General features: G+C 35.1%; 4 protein-coding genes across 5 annotated transcripts; 1 reads left to right on the plus strand and 3 right to left on the minus strand.

Moving 5' to 3' along the window:
• The first annotated feature begins 4269 nt into the window (after positions 1-4269).
• Positions 4270-7130, plus strand: LOC106343481 (ACT domain-containing protein ACR8). Its single transcript, XM_013782710.1, has 7 exons — positions 4270-4583; positions 5034-5079; positions 5201-5315; positions 5404-5471; positions 5563-6135; positions 6227-6331; positions 6428-7130. Exons 1-7 carry the CDS (start codon positions 4522-4524, stop codon positions 6782-6784), a joined length of 1326 nt encoding a protein of 441 aa, XP_013638164.1. The 5' UTR covers positions 4270-4521; the 3' UTR covers positions 6785-7130.
• A 1654-nt stretch (positions 7131-8784) lies between these two features.
• On the minus strand, positions 8785-10484 carry LOC106292766 (ATP-dependent Clp protease proteolytic subunit-related protein 2, chloroplastic). Its single transcript, XM_013728420.1, has 9 exons — positions 10347-10484; positions 10216-10259; positions 10064-10136; positions 9874-9988; positions 9634-9771; positions 9443-9559; positions 9290-9358; positions 9098-9193; positions 8785-9023 (listed from the first exon to the last, which is right to left on the minus strand). The coding sequence occupies exons 1-9, from the start codon at positions 10394-10396 to the stop codon at positions 8886-8888; spliced, it is 840 nt and encodes a 279-aa protein (XP_013583874.1). The 5' UTR covers positions 10397-10484; the 3' UTR covers positions 8785-8885.
• A 454-nt stretch (positions 10485-10938) lies between these two features.
• Positions 10939-11827, minus strand: LOC106293750 (general transcription factor IIH subunit 5). 2 transcript variants are annotated; one of them, XM_013729399.1, is made up of 4 exons: positions 11742-11757; positions 11574-11611; positions 11413-11459; positions 10939-11303 (listed from the first exon to the last, which is right to left on the minus strand). In XM_013729399.1, the coding sequence occupies exons 3-4, from the start codon at positions 11445-11447 to the stop codon at positions 11126-11128; spliced, it is 213 nt and encodes a 70-aa protein (XP_013584853.1). In that variant the 5' UTR covers positions 11448-11459; positions 11574-11611; positions 11742-11757; the 3' UTR covers positions 10939-11125. The 2 variants fall into 2 exon arrangements, with proteins under 2 accessions (XP_013584853.1, XP_013584852.1); XM_013729398.1 differs by lacking the exon at positions 11574-11611 and having other exon boundaries at positions 11742-11827.
• Positions 11828-12285: 458 nt separating this feature from the next.
• On the minus strand, positions 12286-13505 carry LOC106293283 (protein cornichon homolog 4-like). Its single transcript, XM_013728938.1, has 4 exons — positions 13277-13505; positions 12829-13010; positions 12618-12740; positions 12286-12531 (listed from the first exon to the last, which is right to left on the minus strand). The coding sequence occupies exons 1-4, from the start codon at positions 13346-13348 to the stop codon at positions 12495-12497; spliced, it is 414 nt and encodes a 137-aa protein (XP_013584392.1). The 5' UTR covers positions 13349-13505; the 3' UTR covers positions 12286-12494.
• Positions 13506-14702: the final 1197 nt, after the last annotated feature.

The raw sequence follows: 14702 nt of genomic DNA on the forward strand, positions 1-14702 counted from the left end.
AAAATATAAACCATCACAACAGGACTAACCTTAGTGACCAATTTTTCTTACAATATATATATGATGTATGTAGTTAACACAAAATATCGATATGTACATAACGAAATAATATAAAAATGATACAGTTTTGGATCAAGATAAAAAGGTAACTCGAAAAATAATTACAGAATCCCAAGTATACATAGAATGGCTGGTTCAACCCACGAAATCACACAACATAAATAAACTTTCGAAAAACTCTAGTGAAATCGTTTGGGAGCAAGGTCATGTTTAGCTATCGGGTTCTGCTGTTATGTTGATTTTATCGAACAGAGTTTTAAACATTTACTTGGATTAGTCTACAAGCGGTTTTAACTTAGTTTAAAAGCTTTTGAACATGTTAGAGAGACATGTATTCATCAATGGACAAAATCCTAGTCAAACTCTGAGGTTAGTAGTTCCAATATTAAATTGGACGGCTGAGATTTCATTTAGGGAATATCCTCAGATCCACGAAGTTCTCCTTAAACTACGGAAATTTGTCGATGCTATATGAGAAGAAGAGTCGACATGCCTTAGACTTATCTTATACAAAATACTATAAAATATTAACCGGCGATACAGTGGGCAAATCAACAAAAAAATACTACTCTCTCTCCCTCCGTTATTCTAGGAAAAAAATTTGTTTTAAAAATATCATTTTTTACATTTTCAAAACATGTTTTATTAACTAATTATAAATTTCAAAAAACTTAATTGCACTTACTGAATTGTTATTGGATTAAAATTATGAAACAAAAATAAAAACAAAAAAATATAGAAATTTAATATGTTTTATTAAAATGTGTGAAAAATGTAGAATATGTAACATTAAAAAAGAGATGGAATATCACTTACAACTGTCGTTCTATCGAAGTAAGTGAACTATATTTATCTATATTTATAATATAAATATCTGTGACTATAATAACGGAAAATACATGTTTTTGTCACGTCCGAGGAACAACATGCCCCTTGAGAGTAATGGTGTGATCTTTGTAAAAGTTAAAAAAATAACATGCTCTGCCCGACTATCCCTAACAATCATATAATAACCTCGTTAAAATCTGTTTAGAATGTATACTAATGAACACAGAGGTCGTGCGAATGTCTTCCCGATATTGTGAATCTGAACCTATTTATGATCTCCAAAAAGAAAAACAATTGCAAGTTGATGAGATCGAACAATTAATCCGAGTATCTTATGGAGCCGCAACCGCAAGTTGACAACAAAATCACCTCGATCATAAGTTTCTGATGCGCATAATAATAATAACCATGAACGATACACTAGTCAGAAGACAAATCTTCTTGATATCAAAGAGAGAGGGAAAGCATATTGAAATTTGGCGCCAAAACACTAACAGTGAGTCAAAAAGCTACACCGAACTCTGTCTCGTCACATGGACTCCTTTTTGTCTGGGTTCCATTGTCAACTACGGAATTGCCCTTGCAGAGATTAGGTTAGGTTAGGTTGCACACTTACCATAAAAGGATTTTTTTAAATACTACGCAACAATCAATAAATTTCCTATTAGAAGATTAGGGTAAATAATACTACATATTATGTGGAAATGTTATAGAATAAATTGGAGAATGGTCCTACGAAAATAAGAATTTATGAGCTGTATTGCCACATCAGTAAATTCCCCCACGGGATTTTTCTGTCCATTCAACGTTTTGTTCCTACGAGTTGCTCAAAGGCTGTTTTTTTTTCCTGTGGGTTGTGTTTTCTTTTTCCTTTATACCCAATTTTTATTTTTTAATTGTTTCGAATTGTTCTTAAAGAAAGTCACATTATCCATAAAATAAGAATTTTTATGAGAATTAACGGCACCGACCGACCCGACCCATATTCTCGTGGACAATAATCTTCTTTTGGTTGATTCTGTTGCCAAGATTATCGTAATAATGTTATTTATTACGTTCTGATGAAGTAGCTCCCACAACCAACCGGTTACTGGCCATTCCCGTTTCCGGCGGAGAATCGTACACAATTTCCCGCTAAAACCAACGTGGAAAGAGCCATCAAATACAAAAAAAAAAGCTATAACGAAAAGAGCCAAAATATTGTATACTATCAATAACATCAAGGGCCAAAGTAATCGACAAAATTTCTCTTGAACGTACGGAGAAGCTCGTAACTCTGTTTATTTTGTAATTGTTCTAAGATTCTTTGACACATTTTTTATTTCCTCGACGTTCTAGTCTACCTACTTACCCTTACTCATAATAAAAGTGACTGGTTGTCGAGTTAAAACATAAAATAGATTTTAATACTCATTGCAAATTGTAGCCTTGGTCTTTGTCCGTTAAGCTTAACGAATAGTTAAATTGCTTTGGCAGGTTCGGTTACTGCACTGCACGTCCAAGCATGTAGGAAACTGAATTACTAGCACTACGGAGAACTCTGTCGTCGACGTGGCAAGATCTAGATCCTATATGATTTCAGATCGCTAAGACATCCTACGTGATTGCACGTGACATGGTTATGTTCCTTCTGGAGAAAGTGTGGCCCATACGTGGGGCATATTCGTATGTAGTGCGAATGGATCTCCTTAGATGATCCCTTATGTTATACACTTGTTTTCTTTTTCCAAATTATACTAGTAGGATATAACTAACAATCCACATACGAAGAATATACGAATCTATCAATTCTGGCATCTACTAACTGTAGCCACTTTTATATTATCTAATTATAAAAAGTTAAGGAAATCACGCTTATGGACGATCATAAATCTCCAATAAAGTTGATACGTGATATTCTGTTTTAGGATCAATTCAATTAAAAACTATGGTATATAGTCGGTAAATGCGTAATGGGTAGGCCGATAAAATCACCTCATCGACGTGAGAGTCACGCGTGAATTTACTTTTCTTCCTATACTTCCTCTTGGTCCAATTAAATGTCACCACGTGACTGACCCCTGATTCTGCTCGTGCAAAGGACAGTTTTACCCTTCACGACATGCTTAAAAGTGACAGTCTCTCTCTTGCCAGCTTTACATGGGTCCCGTAAAGATCTTTCTCCTCTTAAAATTGCGCCTCTCGATTCGGAGATTCCCATGATACGAAAAGACCCATATGCCCTTAAATTGCCAGAGATGTCGGAACCAAAATCTACGAGTTTTATTACAGAACACAAGCTTATGGGAAAGTACGGATCTACAAAAGCGCGTAGAATACCAATACCATACCAAACATCTCTGAACCAAAATCTACGAGGCTTATTACAGAACATACCATAGAGCTTATGGAAAGTACGGATCTTCGAGAATCGCGTAGCTCTCACGTGGTCACGTTATGAGGTGGGTGTGTGTGTAGGGAAGAGAATTCTCATCTTAGCAACGAAGCGAGTATCATTTGACGTGGGACTTTTAAGATTATGACACGTGGCCTACCGTGCCCGTTGGATGAGTGATTGTTGGGAGGGATCATACTAGAGTGGAAAGCACGCAAAGGCAAAACCCCATTTAGGACCGGTGGTGTCCTAGCTGGACAGTTGAACAACCATAACAGAAGGATGTGTTGACACGTGAAGTTTTTGCTGGTTGTTTCTTTTGTGATGGGATTGCTAACTAATTACGGGAATATTTAATAGCTAATTAAACCATTTCGCTGAGATTTAGGACCGGTGGCGTCCTAGCTAATTAATTACATTTCGAAAGAAAAACATTTCCCTAAAACTATTTACAATATGAAAAGGGAGTATGATTTTGCGTCTGATAAGCTATACTATTAAGTTTTTTTTAAAAAAATTTGTACCGAAGACTTAGAACAACTGAGATAATGAAGTTACCATGAATAAACTGATTAAAATTATTCCTTCCGTTTTTTAATATAAATCGTTTTATAATTGTGCAAATAGATTAAGAAAATCATTAATTTTTTTATATTTTCTAAACAAAAATATCATTAATTATTTACCTAACCACAAATAAACCGAACACGTTATATAATTTGGAACATAAATATTTATCTAAAACGATTTATAGTAAAAAACGGAGGGAGTAGTATTTATTAAGAAGAATTAAGTTAAATACAAATTAAGGTAGAAGAATGATGATTATTGTAGCATTTATAGGTTAAACTAGATATTAAAAATGAAACATTATAAAAGTCCATATCAAGAAGACTTTTAGCATTAGAATAGAAACATGCGTGAGTTGTGCCCTTCCATGTGAGTCTTCTATAATATGCCGAGATAATAAAAAATACAATTAAATATGTATTTATCTATATATAAAAGGAGTCCAGTGTATGGAAGGATTATGTGAAAACGTGCTTTGAATCATCTAGAGAGAGAAAAAAGTAACAGTCTCGCAAATCAAGAGAAATTAACGGTAGAGTTTGGTTTAGAGAGAAACGCCTTTGAAGAGATCGCTATTTGTTTTGTTGGTGGTCATCTTTGGTAAGAAGAAGAAGAAACAGAGAAGCTAAAGAAGAAGAGACTGAAAACGACGCCGTGTGAGTATCAGAGAGATTGAGAGAAAGATAGATATGGCGATGAAGGGCTATTTGGATGAATATGAAAAACTTGTGATTAGGATGAACACTCCAAGGTTTGTTTGCTTCTTATTTTCAAGAACAGATCTTAGGATTATAAAAACCAAGAACTTCGTTTTTTTTGCTGGGTATCTAATGATTTCGTGTTTATTTTCTGTATTTTTTCTATATCTCTGAAGATTTTCCTGGAAATTATGAGTTTAATATTTTCGAAATTTCAAATTGAGCTTTTTTTTTGTCAACAAATTGAGTTTTTAAATTTTCATAGTTTCTTTTCGTTCATCCTTTTAGTTAACCTTTTTTCAAAGAAATATATTAAAATATTTTAAAGTTTGTTCTTTCTGTCTGCTTCCTAGAAGATTTCCACAACTCTCTTTCGGCCTCTTTTCTTTCATCAACTTGAATTTTTTTTAACGACTTATCTTCTTTAAACTTTAATTGAACAAAATTTATTTTTTTGACACAAATGAAAATTAGTCTAAAATTAATTTGTACATAATTTACAGGGTCGTTATCGACAATGGTGTTTGTTCTTCAGCGACAATCGTCAAGGTTTGCTTCTTCTCATCTTTTTAAATCTAAACCACCTTAAATAATTAATAGCCCTCAAAGCAAATGATTCATACTTAATCCAAAAGATTAATAACAATAACTCCATTTTTTCTTCTATCAGGTTGACAGTCCAAGAGGACATGGTATATTGTTAGAAGCAGTACAAATTCTCACCGATTTGAACCTCTCCATTAAAAAAGCTTACATTTCTTCTGATGGAAGATGGAACATGGATGGTAATTAACAATTTTCAAAAAAAAAAAAAAAAAATTTAATTATAATGTTTTAATTATGTTTATAACTCTTGTTTTCTAATTACTGCAGTTTTCCATGTGACTGACATAAACGGAAACAAGTTGAATGATCAGAGCGTCTTAAAATACATTGAACAGGTAATTTCGTAATTTAATATAAATAAATGCTCTGTCTGCATTCAAGAAGGGATTCTAAAAATAGAAATATTTCTTTTTTTGGTTTTGACAGTCGATCGAAACGGTTTACTACGGAGAAAACATTGAAGTTAACGGTCTAACGGCCTTAGAGTTAACCGGAACGGACAGGATCGGTTTACTATCCGAGATGTTTGCGGTTCTCTCTGATCTCAACTGCGATGTAGTTGACGCTAAGCTATGGACACATAATGGCAGAGTTGCGTCTATGATCTATCTCAAAGACTGCAGCTCAGGATCACCGATTCTTGATTCTCATCGCATATCCAAGATCGAGGGACGGTTGAAGAACGTGTTGAACGGCGATAGCGACGTCAAATCCGCTGCCAAGACTTGTGTTTCGGTGGATATGATGACGCACATCGAACGCAGGCTTCACCAGCTTATGTTCGAAGACAGAGACTACGAGAAGAGATCCAAGAAGCAGGAGAGATCTCCTATGGTGGTTGTGACGGTTCAGAATTGGGCTGAGAGGGGCTACTCGGTCGTTAATGTTCATTGTCGTGACCGGACTAAGCTTTTGTTCGACGTGGTTTGTACGTTAACCGATATGGAATATGCCGTGTTCCATGCGACTATCAACACATCTGAAGACCAAGCTCATTTGGTATGTTTCTTGAACCGTTCTTTAGCAAAAAAATTATAGTTGAGAGGTTGACTTTGAGCTAAACAATCTTTTTTTTTAATAACTTTTTCAGGAATTCTATATCCGGCATAAGGATGGATCACCGATAAGTTCAGAAGCAGAGAGACAACGAGTGATACAATGCTTAGAAGCTGCAGTAGAGAGAAGAGCATCTGAGGTATATATAATTTAGACAACGTTGAAATTGATTGAATGTTTTAATTGGTTAATCGGTTATCTAAACCGGTTCGTTGGTTTTGATTGTGTGTGTTAGGGTGTGAGATTGGAGCTGAGGCATCCAGACAAACAAGGTTTACTAGCGGAAGTTACTAGGACGTTCAGAGAAAACGGTCTGAATGTTACAAGAACAGAGATATCAACTAGCTGCGGTATGGCAACAAACATATTCTATGTAACCGATGCGAATGGAGATGAAGCCGACTCGAAACTGATTGAATCGGTTAGGGAGAAAATCGGTTTCGAGTGTCTAAGAGTAAAAGAAATGCCATCAGTGAATCAAAGGAAGGGAGATGGAGAAGAACATCAACAGACTAAAGCAGTGTTGGTTTCACTTGGGAGCTTGGTCTGGAGAAATCTATTCAGCTTTGGTCTTGTCAAATCATGTTCTTGAGACAGTTCACAACGTGGGTTAACCGAACCACTAGTGCAGTAGAATTTATCTCTTAAAAGGCACGCAGATTTTATTCGAAAAGTCTGCGTTCCTTTTCAAGGATCAATACTTCTAATCTGTGTGTTTTGGTAAATTGAGTTTGAGTTTAGGCAATGTTTGTTCATGGTATTGTTAATAGAGAAAAAAAAATAGGGAAAGATGATTAGAAAATCAGAAGTTGCTTACTATTTTTATTGTGGGGGTTCTAGATGTTATAAAAGTTTGTACAAAGTTTCTAAAATTAATTATTATCATTATTGTTTGATATGTTTGTGTGTTTGCTAGACTTATTAGTGGTTGGTATTTTTCTGTGGAATGTTTTAAGGTTTTGGTCCCATTATTCAAATTATAGAAAATTATAGATGTGGTTATGGATATGTGTCCCATTAAAATAAAAAGCTGAATAGTACGTTCTAGTGTTTGAATATTGGAACTTTCCATCATAATTTTCCAACAAGAAAAAAGGACAATAAAGGTAGGTAAGCAAACAAAGCCGTAGCTGTTGGTAGGTGATGATTCGTGGAGTAATTGGAAAATGATGCATTGGTGTCTCCCTATGTTCCTTCCGTTCATCCCACGTTGATCAGTTTCTTATTTAATTTTGTTGAAATAGTTGGTGGTAGAAGTCGTAAATATTGATTTTATCTTATTATTCAAATTCAAAATCTTGGAAAATCAAAGGTCTATTTCCAATAATCCAGTAAAAAATATGAACAAAAAGCGGGATATAACTTTTAGAAATGTATAATCCAATGATCCATCTATGTACAATAATTAAAAACATTTGATGTCGTTCTCATGTATTAGGTCTAAGTTGCGTGTGTCAATACTGCCGACAGCTTTCTATGCTCTTCTTACCTCAAACTGTTTCTTAGTAAAACATAAAATCTTGACTTAGATTAATAATATTAGAAGGTGTGTGGCACCATTTTCATGATTATCCGATTAGTTTAAGTGTTTAACCGAAGTGGTACCGTCACAATTTAACACTTTACCACAAAAGAAAAAGTAGTTACGTCACTTCCTCGGAGCCCTGATAAGTATGTTGTGTATACCAACATTTGGGGCAACCCATCCTCTTCCATTTCCCTAAATAACAGGCCAGCCTCAGAGAAGAGCCTCTTTTACACTCCTCCGGTCATCGGGTATCTTCAACCCCACTCTATTTTTCACTATAAAATATAATTTAGAGTAAAAATGTTTCAACGGTACTCTATTTTTCACTCTATAATAGAGTAAAAATGAGTTTATTCTATATATAGAGTAAATTATTTTTTTTTGTTCATCATTCTATTTTTTCACTCTAAAATAAAGTACCATTGGAGTATATCACGATTCTATTATAGAGTTACTCTATTTTAGAGTGAAAAATAGAGTAAACCATTAATGATAGTCTTAGGCTTCACTCCTTTGCCAGAAAGGCTACATAATAAATCTCAGGATTCATCGACCTTACTTACTACACATCCCATGACTGATGACACTATGGTCCTGACTGATAACTTTGCGGAACGGTAAAATCACATTTTAAATATGCGATCCTAAAAATATTGTCGTAGAACAACAAAAACGTAAAAACGCAAATTTGCGTACGGTGAAAAACTACAAAATTTTCATTAAATAGAATAGCGAGTTTTAATAGATTTTTTACAAAATCAACATTTTTATATTCGACAATACCATTTCAAAAGTACATGAAAGATCCATATTAGTCATTTTTTGGGGAATTTAAGATAGTTTTGGTTTTAGAAGCGGTACGAGTCCGGTTTGTTTAAAAAATCAGACCAAGTGACATCTCTCCCTTCGATGGTTCATTACATTACATTGTAAGCACTTTTTCAGTTTGGTTAGGATGTGTTTTCGTGGGAGTACCACAGAACCAACCAGACAAGAAAGCCACCGGTTAGAAAACGTCTCAGCTTCAGATTTAAAAATGTTTGTAGAACCCAAATAGAAAGAAATAACGAGAAAAGTGATTTTATACGGTAACAATCAATCACCCAAGGAACAACAACTTCAAGCTTTTGACATTACCAAAAATGTGAAGGAAAAAAAAAACAGATTAACCGAGACCAGAGGTTTCGTCTTGGCGAGGAGCGTCGTCTTTGATGCGCGGTGGTCTAACAATCTTATCAATAAGTCCGTACTCAACAGCTTCTTCTGCGTTGAATCTCTTCACTCTGCTCAAGTCTTTGAATATCTGCATCATCATTGTTTCAATATCATCATATGCACTCTCAGAAGTGTCATTACTATTATGACAACGAAACTAACCGTTTCCACAGGCTGCCCGGTATTCTTGGCTAGTTCGTTGAAGAGGTAATCTCTTATCCTTGAAAGCTCCTTCGCTTCATTTTGGATATCATCAGCCTGAAGGAATCTCGTAAGTTTATATAGCTCCACCATGTAAATAAATGAAGATTTTAATAGTCCATAACTCGAGAGAGAGAGAGGAGGCTTATTTACCTGACCACGCGCAGCACCAGCTGGTGACGTGAGGGCGATTCTTGACAATGGCATCGCAAACCGTTGACCCTTTCACAGAAAGAAGAAAGAAAAAAAAAACAATTAAACCCATTTTCTTCAGAGTCTAGAACATAAGTTCATAAAGATGATTACCTTTTCACCGGCAGCAAGAAGAAAGCCTGCAAGGTTATAGGCAAGGCCAACACAATGTGTCCCAACAGGACTTTTCAAGCTCTTCATTGTATCATAAATAGCTAGACTCGGAGTTAGCTACAAAAAAAAAGATTAAACAAGTGTGTAAGCAAAGAACAAAAAAAAACAAATGTAAAGAGAGAAAAACTCACATCACCGCCAGGTCCATTAAGGTACATATAAATCCTCCTGGAGTCATCAAGAGTATCGAGATACAACATAGTTGCTAATATCTGGTTGCTAAACTCTTCGTCAATGTTTTGTCCAATGAAGATCACACGCTCTCGATACTAGCAACCAAATATAACCAAAGTTTGCATCTTCTTTTTTTTTCCTTCTTTCTTTCTAACAAGGTTTTATGTAAAGAGTTGAATAATATAAATACTACGTACAAGGGCGTTCCATATATCAACCCATTGCCAAGTGCCTTCCTCTCTGTTTCTGTATGGCACTCTCGGTGTTCCTATAGGCATCATCTTCACCCTTGACCTACTCGCTTTCCCCGTCCTGCAACACCACAAAGCTAATGAACCCATATCACATCACATTCAGAGGCGAAAGAGAAGAACTTTTGAGATATACCCGGATTGCAAACTCTTGTGGATCCTGCCGTAGAACTCCTTATTCAAATTCTGATACCCATTTGTCAAAAAGCCTAACATGAAATAAATCAGTTCACTATCGATTAAAAAATCAAAACTTTAGAAGAGAGTTAAGAAGAAAAAGGAACGAACTTGAAGATTGAGGCTTTAACCCAGAGTAAAGCTTGATGCTACAGCTACAAAAATAACATATAAAACAATCAGATGCAAGTGTAAGTGTATGTTAATTGAGGACATTACAATTTAGGAGAATCTAAGATTACCACGGACTCAGAGAAGACTGGTGAAGGGTTGTGTTAAACGAGACCGCCATGGTCGTCGAGAGCTTGTGTTAGAGAGAGCCCAACACAACCTTTTGCGTTTTTTTTTTTATTAACAAAGGGGGAAAATTACAGATTGGGTGAGGAAGATTGATGGGTTAATGAGAGATACTATCAGTTATATTGGTTTACCTTAACCGATTGGTTTACATGTGCAGTTGTATTTGGTTTAATTAATCTTTTTGATTTTTTTTTTTTTTTTTTTTAATTTGGTTAATGGGACAACAAGACTTCCTCGAACTTCCTGAACCCTGTCTCTCTGTTAGAAATTTCATATCCCCTTGGATTATTTTGACATTTGACGGTTCAGATGTAAATATCTCAATCCGGTTAAATAACTAAGCCGGTTCACTTTCCAACCTACTGTACTGTAAACTTGTGCGGTAACTGAAGTGCAAAATCATAAAATGTTATGCTTATGAATCAAAGAAGAGGTATTGAGTCCCAATTCTCAAATCTCAAACTAATCAACTGATATAAACTAGTATGGTTTGAGAAAACCGATTGATTCAAAAACCAAAACAGAGAGAAACAGTATCAAAATCATCTTTCCACTTGTAAAAATGAGTATCCTACAACACCAACATGAATCTCCAACAAATCGAAACATAACCAGAGAAAATAGACTGACAATGTCACCATGAGTAATCTAATCTTGCACAAGATGATTCAATCTGACAGAGAAAAAAAAAGATGGATTGGTGCGGTGTATTTTATTTGTTTTAAGAAGGCTTCTCGTAAGAGTTTTGATCACGAAACTCAGCAACGGCGCTGCGAATCATCTGCTCAACATGAGGCTGGACAAACAAGTGAGTACTATCGAGTACATGAATAATGAACTTCTGAGAGGAAGGCATGGAGTTGTTCATGTTCACTATGAACTGCGCCATGGGAATATCGCTGCAAACAATAAAAGAGAAACAGAGTTAATCATCACTTCAAAAATAATTGTTAATAAAGTTCAAACCACTGTTTGATTGAGAAAGGAAAGGAAAGAAAGAAAGAGTACCAGGTGATGAACACTCCTTTGATGGCATTAACCATTTTTTGAGTTCTCTGAAAGAAAGGATAACACAAAAACCAGTTGAATAAATCTGGATCAGAATGCTAAAACACCATATTAGCCCTTTGTTGAGCAGAAATGATAACGACCAAAAGAAAGTTGAATACTTTATTTCGATTGCCAAATCTAGGTCAAGTTTCTGCGACTGGAACGAGAGCAAAATTAGGATCTATCAACTATCGGCCACAAAAGGTTCTCGTATAAATACATTAAGGAAGCTTTATTTGAGAAGATCAAGTGTGTTTGTCTTTGAGCGAGATAGAGAGAGAACTCACCTTGTTAACGAGATTCCCCTGGTTTGACGAGACGAGACGATGGTTAACAGACGCACAAATGAAAAAAAAAAAAAAAAGAGAGAGAGGGTTTTGGACTCCGTTTTATCTCAAAAGGAGCTCACTTTTTCACTTTTTATAAAAAAAAGATCAAAGTTCACATGAAACACCCAACTATCACTAGTTTTTTTTCTCAACTATGTGTATCATGGAGCCACATCTGCAAAAAATTCCAGAATATTCCAAAAAAAAAAAACAAGGCATGAGATCATACCAATAGATGTATCTTCAGAAAAATGATAGAAGATGTCAAAGAGTTTATCCGAATAAGAATGAGAATGATCTGAACCATATCAACTTAGAGCCTGAAGTTTTCAAACTCAAAAACCAACACCAAAACTAAGAAACCAATACAATGAATGAAACAGTAGGAAGGGTCTACTCGCAACGTGGGTGATAAGCCGCCGGAGCAAACCCTCACCGCAAGAAAATCAAAGAATAAGAAGAGACGCTAAAGTAGTTTATGAGCTTGGTTCGCTTATACAAATTGATAAATCAGAAAATGCTTCTAACAACGAAAGATGCACAAATCATTCTGTCACTAATCTTACAAACATCAAACAGGTAAAAAAAAAAAGTAAATACACTTTGTCCTTCCATTTTTTTTTTAATCATGTCTACAAGCATGAGCACGAGCACGGCGCTGGGTCATTACGCAGCGGTGTTAAAATCAGATGGATGGGGGCGTCTTGTCAATCAATCCTCATAATCATCCAACGCTGAATAAATCATCCTAAATAAAAACAAATTGCAGACAGAGAATGTTATTAGCTGACTTGAGCTTATAACGAAAGAGAGAAATCTGTTATTTTGTTTTACCAGAAGATAGTGAGAAAGAGGTTAAGGATTATGTAAGCAAGCTTGAACAGCCGTTTCTTCTTCTCCCAGTTTAACAGATTGAATATCTCCGTGACATCTACCAAATGTTGTCGCTTCGAGTAACTGAAAACAAACGTTAAATCAAGACAATCAACATTTGCTCCTTGATCCAAAAAAAAAAAGAATTATTAAAAAGAAAGGAGAGACTTACAGTTGGAAGTTGTAGTACATATAAGGGAGACAAAGGATTGCCATGAACCAGTGTCCTGTAAAGAGATAGAACACACATAGAACTCCTTGAACAATGAACTCCGGTAACACCACGTAGTTTATCCTCGCCGCAGAGTCGTAAGGGTTTATGTAATCAAACTCCAGATCCGCTAAGCATACAAGCTACCCCAAATGCATAAAAAGATTTTTTTTTATTTTTTTTTATGATCAACATGCATTACTGAAACTCACAAACACACTACCAAAAATTGAAACTTTTTTCAATTACCAATCCTGAGGCAAGAACATATTAAACTCTAAAATTTGAAGTTAAATTAAAATCAGAAACTACTACCCAGATACACAAATCTTCAAATCTTAAAATGGGGCAAGCTCGATAGGAAACCAAAAGAACTTTAGATTTATTAGATATTGAGAAAATTAAAAACCTGATACACTATGATTCCGACAAGAGCGATGAGCAAGAAGAAGGATATAAGCCATTCCCAAATATCTCCCATCTTCCTCCTTCTGCCTACGTGTTCGGTCGCCCAGATTCGATTAAAGTTCAGTTTGGCTTCGGTTGGTTTTTCGAGATTCTTCTGAATCGGAACGAACAGCTGGTGTGCAAACAAAACGAGACTTCCGGTTCTGTTCTTTCCCGATGTTCCGGTTCGGTTTCCGGTTCTAAACGATTTGTTTTTTATTTGACCCAAGTACAATTCTATGCCGGTTTAATACACCCGGTATGATTTTCTAAGCTCGTGGGCCTAAACAAATCTTATTAGTTTTGGGTTTGTAAGTTCAAAGGAGTACAATTCTTTCTTTCATCCAATTAACTAATACATATGGTTTACCAAATACAATAACTTCGCTTTCAACAGTTTTCAAGTTAATAATCACATCATCACTTACGAATCAATGTAGGAATACTTCATTTGCAAGGCTAGGCTACTAAAACTATCCCCAAGTTTCACTAATTAAATCATTACTGTCGCTATCACGTATAAAAGGCGTAGTTGATTTTTTTTTGTCTCAATTATTTATACTTTCTTACTTGGTGCATATTCATTTGTCATCTAATCTACACACTGTATATCTAGTGGAGTGGTTGAGAAAACTCGTACAATCTTGTAAATCAAGCAAATTACGTTGTCACAGACTCACAGTAATAATGAACGTCAATGTATTTGTCACTTCGTGGAAAATGAAGATCCTTTTTTTTTTCCTTTTCTGTCAAGAGACAAGAGTTACTGATTTACTCTTTTTCTAGCACAAAAGTTACTTATTTTAGTTAAAAAGTTAAAATATGCATTTCGGAGAAATCACCATTTAGCGAATTAAGAAGCCTCATTCCATGTAAGAAATTAGATCTCTCTCTAATTCTACAATTTATTGCCACTGAACATTTTCTTTTCAAATCTCATTCACAAGTTCAGTCAGCATTTTCTGGTTCAAGTGTTTTGCAGCATGATAAGTTTATTAAGAAAAATGAGCTGTTATAATGCATGGGTTTGGGTGGTTGGTATGTAACAGACAAGATCATTCTAACAGATAGTACTATCCCTCTTTTAAGATTGGACTGATCTAGATTCTCTGCTAACAAAATTGAATTTTGCCTTTAATATCGGTGGAATATGTATATTTACAAGTTATATAATCCATGGACCATTCATACATATATATAAGCATGCATACATCAGAAAGTGGGAGACAGTTGTGACATATGGTTTTATACACATTATATACTGACCAATTAAAACTCGACTCCTCCTAACCTCCACTTGTTACTTTAATTATTGGTTTAGTTATCTTTTTTTTTTTTGAAAACTGGCCAAGGTTTAGTTATCTTCATACTGATTTTGTATTTTACAT

The sequence above is a fragment of the Brassica oleracea genome, chromosome C5, assembly GCF_000695525.1.
Source record: "Brassica oleracea var. oleracea cultivar TO1000 chromosome C5, BOL, whole genome shotgun sequence".
Classification (NCBI taxonomy): domain Eukaryota; kingdom Viridiplantae; phylum Streptophyta; class Magnoliopsida; order Brassicales; family Brassicaceae; genus Brassica; species Brassica oleracea.